General features: G+C 30.3%; 1 protein-coding gene across 1 annotated transcript in view; it reads left to right on the forward strand.

Annotated features, from left to right (window-relative positions):
- LOC148430837 (alpha-2-macroglobulin-like protein 1) overlaps positions 1-19,551 on the forward strand; it is a 630,872-nt gene that overhangs the window by 433,147 nt on the left and 178,174 nt on the right. Inside the window, exon 17 of the mRNA XM_088466430.1 lies at positions 182-355. Coding sequence (XP_088322556.1) covers positions 182-355 — 174 coding nt within the window. The remainder of the gene's footprint in view (positions 1-181; positions 356-19,551) is intronic.

The following is a 19,551-nucleotide window of genomic DNA, read 5'->3' on the forward strand; positions in this document are numbered from 1 at the left end:
AATGACGCATTTGGCGATCTGGCTATTAGAAATATCTGCCGCCCCCTGTTTATAGAACATGCGCAATCTTACAGATGTTATGAATGTTCTAAACACCGATATTTCCAGTGATACAATCATTTCCTGAAAATATCATCTCCAGCCAATGTTACTAGTAAGCTCCCCCTTTGTGTGGTTACAGATACAGAACCTCGTAAAGACACAGCGCACCTATATATCTAATCACCTGGATAACAGCCTTTGCCGGGGAAGGGCCCCACGATTTGACAGTGACTCTTTTGAATTTTGGATTGCACCCCGGTGGAGGGAGTATTCCTATCCGGAAAAAAAGAAGGATATTCAGAATATAATTCAGGTAAGTGACCCGTCCAGTCTTGGTGCTGACATTATTTTCTGTATTTTCACAATAAACATGCTTTTTAATAGTTTTAATATCAGCGGTATTCTTTGCATAGAATTTCCCCCGGCTTTGCAAGTACACAGCCGTTCCCACGTCCTCAATGGGAACCGAGATCGACTGTAATTTATTAAGCTCCACATTGTTATTCTGGCGCTTGGGTCTCCAGCTAACGTCAATTTCAGGTGGCCGTAGCCGTCACTTTACTAGATACTGCACGGACGGGAGGGATCTCTTTAGATCCCTCCCCTGTGTGTCTGCTGCTTATAATCATTGTGCACCTTGCAGCAGGGCAGCACGGAACTGAAGATCTTTGTTAAAATAATATACACAGTTTTTAATAAATGTAACACCAACAATTACAGAAAATCACTAGCAGTCAGAGCCGGGCTTAGGGTCAGACAGTGGGGGGTGGAGCCGTCGGGGGCTGACTGAGATGACTCTGGGATGTATATTTGTATGGAAATAAATGTATATGTGTACAGCATGTAAATATATGTATATATTATATATATATACACACACACAGCAATATACTCCCAGATGCTTATAGACAAAATGAGCAGAAGCAAACCAGCACACCTTCCATGTAGCAAAAAATATATAAAAACATTTATTTAGAGACACAAAAAAGCCATCATGCTGTAATAAAACATATTGGTACTTATCAAAGCCATGCGTTTAGAATGTCTAGCATAATGACAGCTCCCAGCCCCGACAGCTGTTTCGGTGTGTCCACCTGTATCAAGGGACCCTTGGAGGGGGGAGGGGGACTTGGCCTGAGGTAAACACACAAAAAATCTGTCTGGAGTACAAATGCCGCTCAGACTCTGAGATCAAAACAGGGCAAAATCCCTCAGGGCCCCCACCAAGAACAGTGATGAACGGCAACACTGCTCCCAAGCCAAAAGCCAAAACATTGCATAGAGGAAAAACCCCAGCAGAACAACATCAATGAATATAATGGTTATACTCTTTGGACTTCCAATGTCCGAGAGCCTTGATCTCGGATGGCGAAAATTCCTGGGAAGCAGCGGTGGTGGCAGCCCCTATCTGAAAGGAATGTGTACCGTAATCTGAAGGGGACAAACTGAGCTACTGGATACAATTCTGAATTAAAAAAATAATATAGAATCCCCGTCCAGCGCTGTCTTGTTTAATAAAGGAAAAGTTCTTACATCTAAAACAGTGTCCAGTTTGAAGTACTTTTCACAGCTCAATGGGTTTCAACCTTTGTTCATCAATGGTGCATATCTTTAAATCGAATATTCTCAAAAAGAAGAGAAAAAAAAAATATATAGTGCAATATGTTCCACAAATAAAACAATTTATTCAGAAAATATAGCACTCACATTTCAATAAAAATAACAGACATAACGCATCACCAAATAGATGCACTCTCTGGATCAGTTGTACAGGGAATACCGGTAAATCTTTGTTGTAAACAATACGGGGTAGAAGGTTCCGGATACCCGCCACCACCTGACAAGGTCCACCGCTCTCATGATTCCAACATCTCTGGAGGGTCCGTCCCACTAGCTTAACGCGTTTCAGATATGCTTTATCCTTCGTCAGAAGCATAGTGGGATACCTGCCTAATCCATCTAATATACCCTCACTAATTACCAAACACAACTTCCTGCTTGTAAGTCTTACAACTTCCGGGGTTCACCCCCGCCGGAAGTCACGTGACCGTCCGACTTGCGACTTCCGGCGGAAGAGGACTCCCGAAGACTTCCTCCATTACCGGATGTGCTGGCAATCTCCTTTAGCGTTCCACCACCGTGGATCACCGTAAGTATTAATTTCTCCATATTAAAGAAGGGAATGTCCATACAATACTGCGATGATAATAAGCAGCCGACCAAGAACCCTCCAAGTATACCCCGAAACTTGCGGCATCAGTGAACAGCTGCAATTGTAAATTAGACAAAGAAGAGGTGGGCCAGTAACACAAACCATTAAATTCAGCAAAGAAAGTATCATAAACTGTGAGGCCCCAACGTATCTCGGTCATGCATTACAATTACTTGCAAAGAACTCATGGTAATGATATGGCAAGGAAAATGAGACAACCCCAGCAAAGACTGAAAAGGGCATGCAAAGAAAACATTAGCCGCTTTCAGTGGGGGGAAATTGGAAGGACTGACGCATAGAAATATAATGATTAGAAACAACTAGATAATGAAGAGAAACAATATAATGACTAGAAACAACAAGATAATGATTAGAAACAACAAGATAATGACTTGAAACAAGATAATGATTAGAAACAACAAGATAATGACTCGAAACAAGAAGATAATGATTAGAAACAACAAGATGATGACTAGAAACAACAAGATAATGGATAAAAACAAGATAATGATTAGAACTCGAGTCATTATCTTGTTGTTTTGAATCATTATCTTGTTGTTTCGAGTCTTTATCTTGTTGTTTATAATCATTATCTTCTTGTTTTGGGTCATTATCTTGCAGTTTCTAATCATTGTCTTGTTGCTTCTAGTCATTATCTTGTTGTTTCTAGTCATTATCTTGTTGTTTCTAGTCATTATCTTGTTTCTAGTCATTATCTTGTTGTTTCTAGTCATTATCTTGTTTCTAGTCATTATCTTGTTGCTTCTAATCACTATATTGTTTCTAATCATTATCTTGTTTCTAATCATTATCTTGTTGTTTCTAGTCAGTATCTTGTTGTTTCTAATCATTATCTTGTTTCTAGTCATTATCTTGTTTCTAGTCAGTATCTTGTTGTTTCTAGTCAGTATCTTGTTGTTTTTAGTCACTATCTTGTTGATTCTAGTCAGTGTCTTGTTGTTTCTAATCATTATCTTGTTGTTTCAAGTCATTATCTTGTTTCTAGTCATTATCTTGTTGTTTCTAGTCTTTATCTTATTGTTTCTAGTCATTGTCTTGTTGTTTCTAATCATTATCTTGTTTCTAGTCATTATCTTATTGTTTCTAATCATTATCTTGTTGTTTCTAGTCATTATATTGTTTCTAGTCATTATCTTGTTGTTTCTAGTCATTATCTTGTTTCTAGTCAGTATCTTGTTTCTAGTCATTATCTTGTTTCTAGTCAGTATCTTGTTGTTTCTAGTCAGTATCTTGTTGTTTCTAGTCATTATCTTGTTTCTAGTCAGTATCTTGTTTCTAGTCAGTATCTTGTTGTTTCTAGTCAGTATCTTGTTGTTTCTAATCATTATCTTGTTGTTTCTAGTCAGTATCTTGTTGTTTCTAGTCATTACCTTGTTGTTTCTAGTCAGTATCTTGTTGTTTCTAGTCAGTATCTTGTTGTTTCTAATCATTATCTTGTTGTTTCTAGTCAGTATCTTGTTGTTTCTAGTCATTACCTTGTTGTTTCTAGTCATTACCTTGTTGTTTCTAGTCAGTATCTTGTTGTTTCTAGTCAGTATCTTGTTCTTTCTAGTCATTACCTTGTTTCTAGTCAGTATCTTGTTGTTTCTAGTCATTATCTTGTTATTTCTAGTCAGTATCTTGTTATTTCTAGTCAGTATCTTATTTCTAATCATTATCTTGTTGTTTCTAGTCATTATCTTGTTGTTTCTAGTCAGTATCTAGTTGTTTCTAGTCAGTATCTTGTTTCTAGTCATTATCTTGTTGTTTCTAGTCATTATCTTGTTATTTCTAGTCAGTATCTTGTTATTTCTAGTAAGTATCTTATTTCTAATCATTATCTTGTTGTTTCTAGTCATTATCTTGTTGTTTCTAGTCATTATCTTGTTTCTAGTCAGTATCTTGTTGTTTCTAATCATTATTTTGTTGTTTCTAGTCATTATCTTGTTGTTTCTAATCATTATCTTGTTGTTTCTAATCATTATCTTGTTGTTTCTAGTCAGTATCTTGTTGTTTCTAGTCATTATCTTGTTTCTAGTCAGTATCTTGTTGTTTCTAGTCATTATTTTGTTGTTTCTAGTCATTATCTTGTTGTTTCTAATCATTATCTTGTTGTTTCTAGTCAGTATCTTGTTGTTTCTAGTCAGGATCTTGTATCTAATCATTATGTTGTTGTTTCTAGTCATTATCTTGTTGTTTCTAATCATTATCTTGTTGTTTCTAGTCATTATCTTGTTGTTTCTAGTCAGTATCTTTGTGTTTCTAGTCATTATCTTGTTGTTTCTAGTCAGTATCTTGTTGTTTCTAGTCATTATCCTGTTGTTTCAAGTCATTATCTTGTTGTTTCTAGTCAGTATCTTGTTGTTTCTAGTCATTATCTTGTTTCTAGTCAGTATCTTGTTGTTTCTAGTCATTATCTTGTTGTTTGTAGTCATTATCTTGTTGTTTCTAATCATTATCTTGTTGTTTGTAGTAATTATTTTGTTGTTTATAGTCATCATCTTGTTATTTGTAGTCATTATTTTGTTGTTTCTAGTCATTATCTTGTTGCTTCTAATCATTATCTTGTTTCTATTCATTATCTTGTTTCTAGTCAGTATCTTGTTGTTTCTAGTCATTATCTTGTTGTTTGCAGTCATTATCTTGTTGTTTCTAGTCATTATCTTGTTTCTAGTCAGTATCTTGTTGATTTTAGTCAGTATCTTGTTGATACTAGTCATTATCTTGTTTCTAGTCACTATCTTGTTGATTCTAATCATTATCTTGTTGTTTCTAGTCATTATCTTGTTTCTAGTCAGTATCTTGTTGATTCTAATCATTATCTTGTTGTTTCTAGTCAGTATCTTGTTGTTTCTAGTCATTATCTTGTTGTTTCTAGTCAGTATCTTGTTGTTTCTACTCATTATCTTGTTGTTTGTAGTCATTATCTTGTTGTTTCTAGTCATTATCTTGTTGTTTCTAGTCATTATTTTGTTGTTTATAGTCATTATCTTGTTTCTATTCATTATCTTGTTTCTAGTTATTATCTTGTTTCTAGTCAGTATCTTGTTGTTTCTAGTCACTATCTTGTTGTTTCTAGTCATTATCTTGTTTCTAGTCAGTATCTTGTTGATTCTAGTCAGTATCTTGTTGTTTCTAGTCATTATCTTGTTGTTTATAGTCATTATCTTGTTATTTGTAGTCATTATTTTGTTGTTTCTAGTCATTATCTTGTTGCTTCTAATCATTATCTTGTTTCTATTCATTATCTTGTTTCTAGTCAGTATCTTGTTGTTTCTAGTCATTATCTTGTTGTTTGTGGTCATTATCTTGTTGTTTCTAGTCATTATCTTGTTTCTAGTCAGTATCTTGTTGATTCTAGTCAGTATCTTGTTGTTACTAGTCATTATCTTGTTTCTAGTCACTATCTTGTTGATTCTAATCATTATCTTGTTGTTTCTAGTCATTATCTTGTTTCTAGTCATTATCTTGTTGATTCTACTCATTATCTTGTTGTTTCTAGTCAGTATCTTGTTGTTTCTAGTCATTATCTTGTTGTTTCTAGTCAGTATCTTGTTGTTTCTACTCATTATCTTGTTGTTTGTAGTCATTATCTTGTTGTTTCTAGTCATTATCTTGTTGTTTCTAGTCATTATTTTGTTGTTTATAGTCATTATCTTGTTTCTATTCATTATCTTGTTTCTAGTTATTATCTTGTTTCTAGTCAGTATCTTGTTGTTTCTAGTCACTATCTTGTTGTTTCTAGTCATTATCTTGTTTCTAGTCAGTATCTTGTTGATTCTAGTCAGTATCTTGTTGTTTCTAGTCATTATCTTGTTGTTTATAGTCATTATCTTGTTATTTGTAGTCATTATTTTGTTGTTTCTAGTCATTATCTTGTTGCTTCTAATCATTATCTTGTTTCTATTCATTATCTTGTTTCTAGTCAGTATCTTGTTGTTTCTAGTCATTATCTTGTTGTTTGTGGTCATTATCTTGTTGTTTCTAGTCATTATCTTGTTTCTAGTCAGTATCTTGTTGATTCTAGTCAGTATCTTGTTGTTACTAGTCATTATCTTGTTTCTAGTCACTATCTTGTTGATTCTAATCATTATCTTGTTGTTTCTAGTCATTATCTTGTTTCTAGTCATTATCTTGTTGATTCTACTCATTATCTTGTTGTTTCTAGTCAGTATCTTGTTGTTTCTAGTCATTATCTTGTTGTTTCTAGTCAGTATCTTGTTGTTTCTACTCATTATCTTGTTGTTTGTAGTCATTATCTTGTTGTTTCTAGTCAGTATCTTGTTGTTTCTAGTCATTATTTTGTTGTTTATAGTCATTATCTTATTTCTATTCATTATCTTGTTTCTAGTTATTATCTTGTTTCTAGTCAGTATCTTGTTGTTTCTAGTCACTATCTTGTTGTTTCTAGTCATTATCTTGTTTCTAGTCAGTATCTTGTTGATTCTAGTCAGTATCTTGTTGTTTCTAGTCAGTATCTTGTTTCTAGTCATTATCTTGTTGTTTCTAGTCATTATCTTGTTATTTCTAGTCAGTATCTTGTTATTTCTAGTCAGTATCTTATTTCTAATCATTATCTTGTTGTTTCTAGTCATTATCTTGTGTTTCTGGTCATTATCTTGTTTCTAGTCAGTATCTTGTTGTTTCTAATCATTATTTTGTTGTTTCTAGTCATTATCTTGTTGTTTCTAATCATTATCTTGTTGTTTCTAATCATTATCTTGTTGTTTCTAGTCAGTATCTTGTTGTTTCTAGTCATTATCTTGTTTCTAGTCAGTATCTTGTTGTTTCTAGTCATTATTTTGTTGTTTCTAGTCATTATCTTGTTGTTTGTAGTCATTATATTGTTGTTTCTAGTCAGTATCTTGTTGTTTCTAGTGAGGATCTTGTATCTAATCATTATGTTGTTGTTTCTAGTCATTATCTTGTTGTTTCTAATCATTATCTTGTTGTTTCTAGTCATTATCTTGTTGTTTCTAGTCAGTATCTTTGTGTTTCTAGTCATTATCTTGTTGTTTCTAGTCAGTATCTTGTTGTTTCTAGTCATTATCCTGTTGTTTCTAGTCATTATCTTGTTGTTTCTAGTCAGTATCTTGTTGTTTCCAGTCATTATCTTGTTTCTAGTCAGTATCTTGTTGTTTCTAGTCATTATCTTGTTGTTTGTAGTCATTATCTTGTTGTTTCTAATCATTATCTTGTTGTTTGTAGTAATTATTTTGTTGTTTATAGTCATTATCTTGTTATTTGTAGTCATTATTTTGTTGTTTCTAGTCATTATCTTGTTGCTTCTAATCATTATCTTGTTTCTATTCATTATCTTGTTTGTAGTCAGTATCTTGTTGTTTCTAGTCATTATCTTGTTGTTTGTAGTCATTATCTTGTTGTTTCTAGTCATTATCTTGTTTCTAGTCAGTATCTTGTTGATTCTAGTCAGTATCTTGTTGTTACAAGTCATTATCTTGTTTCTAGTCACTATCTTGTTGATTCTAATCATTATCTTGTTGTTTCTAGTCATTATCTTGTTTCTAGTCAGTATCTTGTTGATTCTAATCATTATCCTGTTGTTTCTAGTCAGTATCTTGTTGTTTCTACTCATTATCTTGTTGTTTGTAGTCATTATCTTGTTGTTTCTAGTCATTATCTTGTTGTTTCTAGTCATTATTTTGTTGTTTATAGTCATTATCTTGTTTCTATTCATTATCTTGTTTCTAGTTATTATCTTGTTTCTAGTCAGTATCTTGTTGTTGCTAGTCACTATCTTGTTGTTTCTAGTCATTATCTTGTTTCTAGTCATTATCTTGTTGATTCTAGTCAGTATCTTGATGTTTCTAGTCATTATCTTGTTTCTAGTCAGTATCTTGTTGTTTCTACTCATTATCTTGTTGTTTGTAGTCATTATCTTGTTGTTTCTAGTCATTATCTTGTTGTTTCTAGTCATTATTTTGTTGTTTATAGTCATTATCTTGTTATTTGTAGTCATTATTTTGTTGTTTCTAATCATTATCTTGTTGTTTGTAGTCATTATTTTATTGATTATAGTCATTATCTTGTTGTTTGTAGTCATTATTTTGTTGTTTCTGATCATTATCTTGTTGTTTGTAGTCATTATTTTGTTGTTTATAGTCATTATCTTGTTGTTTGTAGTCATTATTTTGTTGTTTCTATTCATTATCTTGTTTCTAGTCAGTATCTTGTTGTTTCTAGTCATTATCTTGTTGTTTGTAGTCATTATCTTGTTGTTTCTAGTCATTATCTTGTTTTTTCTAGTCATTATTTTGTTGTTTCTAATCATTATCTTGTTGTTTGAAGTCATTATTTTGTTGTTTCTAGTCATTATCTTGTTGTTTGTAGTCATTATTTTGTTGTTTCTAGTCATTATCTTGTTGCTTCTAATCATTATCTTGTTTCTATTCATTATCTTGTTTCTAGTCAGTATCTTGTTTCTAATCATTATCTTGTTTCTAGTCATTATCTTGTTGTTTCTTGTCACTATCTTGTTTCTTGTCACTATCTTGTTTGTAGTCAGTGTCTTGTTGTTTCTAGTCATTATCTTGTTGTTTCTAATCATTATCTTGTTGTTTCTAATCATTATCTTGTTGTTTCTAGTCAGTATCTTGTTGTTTCTAGTCATTATCTTGTTTCTAGTCAGTATCTTGTTGTTTCTAGTCATTATTTTGTTGTTTCTAGTCATTATCTTGTTGTTTGTAGTCATTATATTGTTGTTTCTAGTCAGTATCTTGTTGTTTCTAGTGAGGATCTTGTATCTAATCATTATGTTGTTGTTTCTAGTCATTATCTTGTTGTTTCTAATCATTATCTTGTTGTTTCTAGTCATTATCTTGTTGTTTCTAGTCAGTATCTTTGTGTTTCTAGTCATTATCTTGTTGTTTCTAGTCAGTATCTTGTTGTTTCTAGTCATTATCCTGTTGTTTCTAGTCATTATCTTGTTGTTTCTAGTCAGTATCTTGTTGTTTCCAGTCATTATCTTGTTTCTAGTCAGTATCTTGTTGTTTCTAGTCATTATCTTGTTGTTTGTAGTCATTATCTTGTTGTTTCTAATCATTATCTTGTTGTTTGTAGTAATTATTTTGTTGTTTATAGTCATTATCTTGTTATTTGTAGTCATTATTTTGTTGTTTCTAGTCATTATCTTGTTGCTTCTAATCATTATCTTGTTTCTATTCATTATCTTGTTTGTAGTCAGTATCTTGTTGTTTCTAGTCATTATCTTGTTGTTTGTAGTCATTATCTTGTTGTTTCTAGTCATTATCTTGTTTCTAGTCAGTATCTTGTTGATTCTAGTCAGTATCTTGTTGTTACAAGTCATTATCTTGTTTCTAGTCACTATCTTGTTGATTCTAATCATTATCTTGTTGTTTCTAGTCATTATCTTGTTTCTAGTCAGTATCTTGTTGATTCTAATCATTATCCTGTTGTTTCTAGTCAGTATCTTGTTGTTTCTACTCATTATCTTGTTGTTTGTAGTCATTATCTTGTTGTTTCTAGTCATTATCTTGTTGTTTCTAGTCATTATTTTGTTGTTTATAGTCATTATCTTGTTTCTATTCATTATCTTGTTTCTAGTTATTATCTTGTTTCTAGTCAGTATCTTGTTGTTGCTAGTCACTATCTTGTTGTTTCTAGTCATTATCTTGTTTCTAGTCATTATCTTGTTGATTCTAGTCAGTATCTTGATGTTTCTAGTCATTATCTTGTTTCTAGTCAGTATCTTGTTGTTTCTACTCATTATCTTGTTGTTTGTAGTCATTATCTTGTTGTTTCTAGTCATTATCTTGTTGTTTCTAGTCATTATTTTGTTGTTTATAGTCATTATCTTGTTATTTGTAGTCATTATTTTGTTGTTTCTAATCATTATCTTGTTGTTTGTAGTCATTATTTTATTGATTATAGTCATTATCTTGTTGTTTGTAGTCATTATTTTGTTGTTTCTGATCATTATCTTGTTGTTTGTAGTCATTATTTTGTTGTTTATAGTCATTATCTTGTTGTTTGTAGTCATTATTTTGTTGTTTCTATTCATTATCTTGTTTCTAGTCAGTATCTTGTTGTTTCTAGTCATTATCTTGTTGTTTGTAGTCATTATCTTGTTGTTTCTAGTCATTATCTTGTTTTTTCTAGTCATTATTTTGTTGTTTCTAATCATTATCTTGTTGTTTGAAGTCATTATTTTGTTGTTTCTAGTCATTATCTTGTTGTTTGTAGTCATTATTTTGTTGTTTCTAGTCATTATCTTGTTGCTTCTAATCATTATCTTGTTTCTATTCATTATCTTGTTTCTAGTCAGTATCTTGTTTCTAATCATTATCTTGTTTCTAGTCATTATCTTGTTGTTTCTTGTCACTATCTTGTTTCTTGTCACTATCTTGTTTGTAGTCAGTGTCTTGTTGTTTCTAGTCAGTATCTTGTTGTTTCTAGTCATTATCTTGTTGGTTCTAATCACTATCTTGGTGTTTCTAATCATTATCTTGTTATTTCAAGTCAGTATCTTGTTGAAACTAGTCAGTATCTTGTAGTTTCTAGTCATTATCTTGTTTCTAGTCAGTATCTTGTTATTTCTAGTCAGTATCTTGTTGTTTCTAGTCATTATCTTGTTGTTTGTAGTCATTATCTTGTTGTTACTAGTCATTATCTTGTTGTTTCTAGTCATTATCTTGTTGTTTCTAGTCATTATCTTGTTATTTCTAGTCAGTATCTTGTTGTTTCTAGTCATTATCTTGTTGTTTGTGGTCATTATCTTGTTGTTTCTAGTCATTATCTTGTTGTTTGTAGTCATTATTTTGTTGTTTCTAATCATTATCTTGTTGTTTGTAGTCATTATTTTGTTGTTTCTAGTCATTATCTTGTTGCTTCTAATCATTATCTTGTTTCTAGTCATTATCTTGTTGTTTCTAATCATTATCTTGTTATTTCTAGTTAGTATCTTGATGTTTCTAGTAAGGATGTGCAGTCTCGGTTCGACTCGGTTCCGTTCGTTTTTTTTTGCCGAATCTTATTGGCTATCCAAAACTCGTGACAGCTGAAACCCAATAAGAATCGGGGAAAAAAAATGAACGGAACAGAGTAGAACCGAGCCTGCACATCCCTAGTTTCTAGTCACTATCTTGTTGTTTCTAGTCATTATCTTGTTTCTAGTCAGTATCTTGTTGATTCTAATCATTATCTTGTTGTTTCTAGTCAGTATCTTGTTGTTTCTAGTCATTATCTTGTTGTTTCTAGTCAGTATCTTGTTGTTTCTACTCATTATCTTGTTGTTTGTAGTCATTATCTTGTTGTTTCTAGTCAGTATCTTGTTGTTTCTAGTCATTATTTTGTTGTTTCTAGTCATTATCTTGTTTCTATTCATTATCTTGTTTCTAGTTATTATCTTGTTTCTAGTCAGTATCTTGTTGTTTCTAGTCACTATCTTGTTGTTTCTAGTCATTATCTTGTTTCTAGTCAGTATCTTGTTGATTCTAGTCAGTATCTTGTTGTTTCTAGTCAGTATCTTGTTTCTAGTCATTATCTTGTTGTTTGTAGTCATTATCTTGTTGTTTCTAGTCAGTATCTTGTTGTTTCTAGTCATTATTTTGTTGTTTATAGTCATTATCTTGTTTCTATTCATTATCTTGTTTCTAGTTATTATCTTGTTTCTAGTCAGTATCTTGTTGTTTCTAGTCACTATCTTGTTGTTTCTAGTCATTATCTTGTTTCTAGTCAGTATCTTGTTGATTCTAGTCAGGATCTTGTTGTTTCTAGTCAGTATCTTGTTTCTAGTCATTATCTTGTTGTTTCTAGTCATTATCTTGTTATTTCTAGTTAGTATCTTGTTATTTCTAATCAGTATCTTATTTCTAATCATTATCTTGTTGTTTCTAGTCATTATCTTGTGTTTCTGGTCATTATCTTGTTCCTAGTCAGTATCTTGTTGTTTCTAATCATTATTTTGTTGTTTCTAGTCATTATCTTGTTGTTTCTAATCATTATCTTGTTGTTTCTAATCATTATCTTGTTGTTTCTAGTCAGTATCTTGTTGTTTCTAGTCATTATCTTGTTTCTAGTCAGTATCTTGTTGTTTCTAGTCATTATCTTGTTGTTTCTAATCATTATATTGTTGTTTCTAGTCAGTATCTTGTTGTTTCTAGTCAGGATCTTGTATCTAATCATTATGTTGTTGTTTCTAGTCATTATCTTGTTGTTTCTAATCATTATCTTGTTGTTTCTAGTCATTATCTTGTTGTTTCTAGTCAGTATCTTTGTGTTTCTAGTCATTATCTTGTTGTTTCTAGTCAGTATCTTGTTGTTTCTAGTCATTATCCTGTTGTTTCTAGTCATTATCTTGTTGTTTCTAGTCAGTATCTTGTTGTTTCTAGTCATTATCTTGTTTCTAGTCAGTATCTTGTTGTTTCTAGTCATTATCTTGTTGTTTGTAGTCATTATCTTGTTGTTTCTAATCATTATCTTGTTGTTTGTAGTAATTATTATGTTGTTTATAGTCATTATCTTGTTATTTGTAGTCATTATTTTGTTGTTTCTAGTCATTATCTTGTTGCTTCTAATCATTATCTTGTTTCTATTCATTATCTTGTTTCTAGTCAGTATCTTGTTGTTTCTAGTCATTATCTTGATGTTTGTAGTCATTATCTTGTTGTTTCTAGTCATTATCTTGTTTCTAGTCAGTATCTTGTTGATTCTAGTCAGTATCTTGTTGTTACTAATCATTATCTTGTTTCTAGTCACTATCTTGTTGATTCTAATCATTATCTTGTTGTTTCTAGTCATTATCTTGTTTCTAGTCAGTATCTTGTTGATTCTAATCATTATCTTGTTGTTTCTAGTCAGTATCTTGTTGTTTCTAGTCATTATCTTGTTGTTTCTAGTCAGTATCTTGTTGTTTCTACTCATTATCTTGTTGTTTGTAGTCATTATCTTGTTGTTTATAGTCATTATCTTGTTGTTTCTAGTCATTATTTTGTTGTTTATAGTCATTATCTTGTTTCTATTCATTATCTTGTTTCTAGTTATTATCTTGTTTCTAGTCAGTATCTTGTTGTTCTAGTCACTATCTTGTTGTTTCTAGTCATTATCTTGTTTCTAGTCATTATCTTGTTGATCCTAGTCAGTATCTTGTTGTTTCTAGTCATTATCTTGTTTCTAGTCAGTATCTTGTTGTTTCTACTCATTATCTTGTTGTTTGTAGTCATTATCTTGTTGTTTCTAGTCATTATTTTGTTGTTTATAGTCATTATCTTGTTATTTGTAGTCATTATTTTGTTGTTTCTAATCATTATCTTGTTGTTTGTAGTCATTATTTTATTGTTTATAGTCATTATCTTGTTGTTTGTAGTCATTATTTTGTTGTTTCTGATCATTATCTTGTTGTTTCTAGTCATTATTTTGTTGTTTCTAATCATTATCTTGTTGTTTGAAGTCATTATCTTGTTATTTGTAGTCATTATTTTGTTGTTTCTAATCATTATCTTGTTGTTTGTAGTCATTATCTTGTTGTTTCTAGTCATTATCTTGTTGTTTCTAGTCATTATTTTGTTGTTTATAGTCATTATCTTGTTATTTGTAGTCATTATTTTGTTGTTTCTACTCATTATCTTGTTGTTTGTAGTCATTATCTTGTTGTTTCTAGTCATTATTTTGTTGTTTATAGTCATTATCTTGTTATTTGTAGTCAGTATCTTGTTGTTTCTACTCATTATCTTGTTGTTTGTAGTCATTATCTTGTTGTTTCTAGTCATTATCTTGTTGTTTCTAGTCATTATTTTGTTGTTTATAGTCATTATCTTGTTATTTGTAGTCATTATTTTGTTGTTTCTAATCATTATCTTGTTGTTTGTAGTCATTATCTTGTTGTTTCTAGTCATTATCTTGTTGTTTCTAGTCATTATTTTGTTGTTTATAGTCATTATCTTGTAATTTTAGTCATTATTTTGTTGTTTCTATTCATTATCTTGTTTCTAGTCAGTATCTTGTTGTTTCTAGTCATTATCTTGTTGTTTGTAGTCATTATCTTGTTGTTTCTAGTCATTATCTTGTTTTTTCTAGTCATTATTTTGTTGTTTCTAATCATTATCTTGTTGTTTGAAGTCATTATTTTGTTGTTTCTAGTCATTATCTTGTTGTTTGTAGTCATTATTTTGTTGTTTCTAGTCATTATCTTGTTGCTTCTAATCATTATCTTGTTTCTATTCATTATCTTGTTTCTAGTCAGTATCTTGTTTCTAATCATTATCTTGTTTCTAGTCATTATCTTGTTGTTTCTTGTCACTATCTTGTTTCTTGTCACTATCTTGTTTGTAGTCAGTGTCTTGTTGTTTCTAGTCAGTATCTTGTTGTTTCTAGTCAGTATCTTGTTGTTTCTAGTCATTATCTTGTTGGTTCTAATCACTATCTTGGTGTTTCTAATCATTATCTTGTTATTTCAAGTCAGTATCTTGTTGAATCTAGTCAGTATCTTGTAGTTTCTAGTCATTATCTTGTTTCTAGTCAGTATCTTGTTATTTCTAGTCAGTATCTTGTTGTTTCTAGTCATTATCTTGTTGTTTGTAGTCATTATCTTGTTGTTTCTAGTCATTATCTTGTTGTTTCTAGTCATTATCTTGTTTCTAGTCATTATCTTGTTATTTCTAGTCAGTATCTTGTTGTTTCTAGTCATTATCTTGTTGTTTGTAGTCATTATCTTGTTGTTTCTAGTCATTATCTTGTTGTTTGTAGTCATTATTTTGTTGTTTCTAATCATTATCTTGTTGTTTGTAGTCATTATTTTGTTGTTTCTAGTCATTATCTTGTTGCTTCTAATCATTATCTTGTTTCTAGTCATTATCTTGTTGTTTCTAATCATTATCTTGTTATTTCTAGTTAGTATCTTGATGTTTCTAGTAAGGATGTGCAGTCTCGGTTCGACTCGGTTCCGTTCGTTTTTTTTTACCAAATCTTTTTGGCTATCCAAAACTCGTGACAGCTGAAACCCAATAAGAATCGGGGAAAAAAAATGAACAGAACAGAGTAGAACCGAGCCTGCACATCCCTAGTTTCTAGTCACTATCTTGTTGTTTCTAGTCATTATCTTGTTTCTAGTCAGTATCTTGTTGTTTCTAGTCATTATCTTGTTTCTAGTCAGTATCTTGTTGTTTCTAGTCAGTATCTTGTTGTTTCTAGTCAATATCTTGTTTCTAGTCAGTATCTTGTTGTTTCTAGTCATTATATTGTTTCTAGCCAGTATCTTGTTGTTTCTAGTCATTATCTTGTTTCTAGTCAGTATCTTGTTGTTTCTAGTCAGTATCTTGTTGTTTCTAGTCATTATCTTGTTTCTAGTCAGTATCTTGTTGTTTCTTGTCACTATCTTATTGTTTCTAGTCAGTATCTTGTTGTTTCTAGTCATTATCTTGTTTCTAGTGATTATCTTGTTTCTAGTCAGTATCTTGTTGTTTCTAGTCATTATCTTGTTTCTAGTCAGTATCTTGTTGTTTCTAGTCATTATCTTGTTTCTAGTCAGTATCTTGTTGTTTCTTGTCACTATCTTATTGTTTCTAGTCAGTATCTTGTTGTTTCTAGTCATTATCTTGTTTCTAGTGATTATCTTGTTTCTAGTCAGTATCTTGTTGTTTCTAGTCAGTATCTTGTTGTTTCTAGTCATTATCTTGTTTCTAGTCAGTATCTTGTTGTTTCTAGTCATTATCTTGATGTTTGTAGTCATTATCTTGTTGTTTCTTGTCATTATCTTGTTTCTAGTCAGTATCTTGTTGATTCTAGTCAGTATCTTGTTGTTACTAATCATTATCTTGTTTCTAGTCACTATCTTGTTGATTCTAATCATTATCTTGTTGTTTCTAGTCATTATCTTGTTTCTAGTCAGTATCTTGTTGATTCTAATCATTATCTTGTTGTTTCTAGTCAGTATCTTGTTGTTTCTAGTCATTATCTTGTTGTTTCTAGTCAGTATCTTGTTGTTTCTACTCATTATCTTGTTGTTTGTAGTCATTATCTTGTTGTTTATAGTCATTATCTTGTTGTTTCTAGTCATTATTTTGTTGTTTATAGTCATTATCTTGTTTCTATTCATTATCTTGTTTCTAGTTATTATCTTGTTTCTAGTCAGTATCTTGTTGTTCTAGTCACTATCTTGTTGTTTCTAGTCATTATCTTGTTTCTAGTCATTATCTTGTTGATCCTAGTCAGTATCTTGTTGTTTCTAGTCATTATCTTGTTTCTAGTCAGTATCTTGTTGTTTCTACTCATTATCTTGTTGTTTGTAGTCATTATCTTGTTGTTTCTAGTCATTATTTTGTTGTTTATAGTCATTATCTTGTTATTTGTAGTCATTATTTTGTTGTTTCTAATCATTATCTTGTTGTTTGTAGTCATTATTTTATTGTTTATAGTCATTATCTTGTTGTTTGTAGTCATTATTTTGTTGTTTCTGATCATTATCTTGTTGTTTGTAGTCATTATTTTGTTGTTTCTAATCATTATCTTGTTGTTTGAAGTCATTATCTTGTTATTTGTAGTCATTATTTTGTTGTTTCTAATCATTATCTTGTTGTTTGTAGTCATTATCTTGTTGTTTCTAGTCATTATCTTGTTGTTTCTAGTCATTATTTTGTTGTTTATAGTCATTATCTTGTTATTTGTAGTCATTATTTTGTTGTTTCTACTCATTATCTTGTTGTTTGTAGTCATTATCTTGTTGTTTCTAGTCATTATTTTGTTGTTTATAGTCATTATCTTGTTATTTGTAGTCAGTATCTTGTTGTTTCTACTCATTATCTTGTTGTTTGTAGTCATTATCTTGTTGTTTCTAGTCATTATCTTGTTGTTTCTAGTCATTATTTTGTTGTTTATAGTCATTATCTTGTTATTTGTAGTCATTATTTTGTTGTTTCTAATCATTATCTTGTTGTTTGTAGTCATTATCTTGTTGTTTGTAGTCATTATCTTGTTGTTTCTAGTCATTATTTTGTTGTTTATAGTCATTATCTTGTAATTTTAGTCATTATTTTGTTGTTTCTATTCATTATCTTGTTTCTAGTCAGTATCTTGTTGTTTCTAGTCATTATCTTGTTGTTTGTAGTCATTATCTTGTTGTTTCTAGTCATTATCTTGTTTTTTCTAGTCATTATTTTGTTGTTTCTAATCATTATCTTGTTGTTTGAAGTCATTATTTTGTTGTTTCTAGTCATTATCTTGTTGTTTGTAGTCATTATTTTGTTGTTTCTAGTCATTATCTTGTTGCTTCTAATCATTATCTTGTTTCTATTCATTATCTTGTTTCTAGTCAGTATCTTGTTGTTTCTAGTCATTATCTTGTTGTTTGTGGTCATTATCTTGTTGTTTCTAGTCATTATCTTGTTTCTAGTCAGTATCTTGTTGATTCTAGTCAGTATCTTGTTGTTACTAGTCATTATCTTGTTTCTAGTCACTATCTTGTTGATTCTAATCATTATCTTGTTGTTTCTAGTCATTATCTTGTTTCTAGTCATTATCTTGTTGATTCTACTCATTATCTTGTTGTTTCTAGTCAGTATCTTGTTGTTTCTAGTCATTATCTTGTTGTTTCTAGTCAGTATCTTGTTGTTTCTACTCATTATCTTGTTGTTTGTAGTCATTATCTTGTTGTTTCTAGTCATTATCTTGTTGTTTCTAGTCATTATTTTGTTGTTTATAGTCATTATCTTGTTTCTATTCATTATCTTGTTTCTAGTTATTATCTTGTTTCTAGTCAGTATCTTGTTGTTTCTAGTCACTATCTTGTTGTTTCTAGTCATTATCTTGTTTCTAGTCAGTATCTTGTTGATTCTAGTCAGTATCTTGTTGTTTCTAGTCATTATCTTGTTGTTTATAGTCATTATCTTGTTATTTGTAGTCATTATTTTGTTGTTTCTAGTCATTATCTTGTTGCTTCTAATCATTATCTTGTTTCTATTCATTATCTTGTTTCTAGTCAGTATCTTGTTGTTTCTAGTCATTATCTTGTTGTTTGTGGTCATTATCTTGTTGTTTCTAGTCATTATCTTGTTTCTAGTCAGTATCTTGTTGATTCTAGTCAGTATCTTGTTGTTACTAGTCATTATCTTGTTTCTAGTCACTATCTTGTTGATTCTAATCATTATCTTGTTGTTTCTAGTCATTATCTTGTTTCTAGTCATTATCTTGTTGATTCTACTCATTATCTTGTTGTTTCTAGTCAGTATCTTGTTGTTTCTAGTCATTATCTTGTTGTTTCTAGTCAGTATCTTGTTGTTTCTACTCATTATCTTGTTGTTTGTAGTCATTATCTTGTTGTTTCTAGTCAGTATCTTGTTGTTTCTAGTCATTATTTTGTTGTTTATAGTCATTATCTTGTTTCTATTCATTATCTTGTTTCTAGTTATTATCTTGTTTCTAGTCAGTATCTTGTTGTTTCTAGTCACTATCTTGTTGTTTCTAGTCATTATCTTGTTTCTAGTCAGTATCTTGTTGATTCTAGTCAGTATCTTGTTGTTTCTAGTCAGTATCTTGTTTCTAGTCATTATCTTGTTGTTTCTAGTCATTATCTTGTTATTTCTAGTCAGTATCTTGTTATTTCTAGTCAGTATCTTATTTCTAATCATTATCTTGTTGTTTCTAGTCATTATCTTGTGTTTCTGGTCATTATCTTGTTTCTAGTCAGTATCTTGTTGTTTCTAATCATTATTTTGTTGTTTCTAGTCATTATCTTGTTGTTTCTAATCATTATCTTGTTGTTTCTAATCATTATCTTGTTGTTTCTAGTCAGTATCTTGTTGTTTCTAGTCATTATCTTGTTTCTAGTCAGTATCTTGTTGTTTCTAGTCATTATTTTGTTGTTTCTAGTCATTATCTTGTTGTTTGTAGTCATTATATTGTTGTTTCTAGTCAGTATCTTGTTGTTTCTAGTGAGGATCTTGTATCTAATCATTATGTTGTTGTTTCTAGTCATTATCTTGTTGTTTCTAATCATTATCTTGTTGTTTCTAGTCATTATCTTGTTGTTTCTAGTCAGTATCTTTGTGTTTCTAGTCATTATCTTGTTGTTTCTAGTCAGTATCTTGTTGTTTCTAGTCATTATCCTGTTGTTTCTAGTCATTATCTTGTTGTTTCTAGTCAGTATCTTGTTGTTTCCAGTCATTATCTTGTTTCTAGTCAGTATCTTGTTGTTTCTAGTCATTATCTTGTTGTTTGTAGTCATTATCTTGTTGTTTCTAATCATTATCTTGTTGTTTGTAGTAATTATTTTGTTGTTTATAGTCATTATCTTGTTATTTGTAGTCATTATTTTGTTGTTTCTAGTC

The sequence above is a fragment of the Taudactylus pleione genome, unplaced genomic scaffold, assembly GCF_031769625.1.
Source record: "Taudactylus pleione unplaced genomic scaffold, aTauple2 ptg003137l, whole genome shotgun sequence".
Taxonomy (NCBI): domain Eukaryota; kingdom Metazoa; phylum Chordata; class Amphibia; order Anura; family Myobatrachidae; genus Taudactylus; species Taudactylus pleione.